The sequence below is a fragment of the Chondrus crispus genome, genomic scaffold (genome assembly GCF_000350225.1).
Source record: "Chondrus crispus Stackhouse genomic scaffold, scaffold_122, whole genome shotgun sequence".
Taxonomy (NCBI): Eukaryota; Rhodophyta; class Florideophyceae; order Gigartinales; family Gigartinaceae; genus Chondrus; species Chondrus crispus.
In genome coordinates, this window is record NW_005178988.1 from 209,455 (window position 1) to 209,922 (window position 468).

The 468-nt window shown below is 71.2% G+C and overlaps 1 protein-coding gene across 1 annotated transcript in view; it reads right to left on the reverse strand.

The window, feature by feature from the left end:
• CHC_T00002046001 (hypothetical protein) overlaps window positions 1–76 on the reverse strand; it is a 1,423-nt gene extending 1,347 nt beyond the window's left edge. The window contains exon 1 of the mRNA XM_005713009.1: window positions 1–76. This exon is cut by the window's left edge and continues 719 nt beyond it. Within this exon, the coding sequence (XP_005713066.1) occupies window positions 1–76 (76 nt within the window).
• Window positions 77–468: the final 392 nt, after the last annotated feature.

Below are 468 nucleotides of genomic sequence, written 5' to 3' on the forward strand. Positions count from 1 at the left end.
GGTGGGGGGTAGACGGGCGCCGCGGGGGGGCCTTACGTAGGGCGCGGAAAAGCACTTTTAAATTACACGGCAGCATAGCCCCCCCAGCGGGCGGGGGGCACGCGCGCGGGTACGTATGGGCGGTAAACGGGGAGCGCTGTGCGGCGAGGGAGATATTTACACTCGCGGCATGCGGCGGCAGGGGCTGCGGAGCAAGTCGGCTCCAATCTGGCGGCTCCAATCTGGCGCCTCCAATCTGGCGCCTCGCGCGACCGCGCGGCAGGCGCCGCCGTGCCCCCGTGCCATGGGCCACTTGCCCATTCGCTTGCCCATTCGCCGCGCGCCGCTCGCCGCGCCCGCCCGCGCCACACACACACGTCCACAGCCAGCCCCGCGCGCGCAACACCCCCCGTACACCGCCTCGGTACACACGCGCGTTGCGTTGCGCTCACCGCCCCGCGGGTGCGCACACGCCCCCTTAATTTCTAT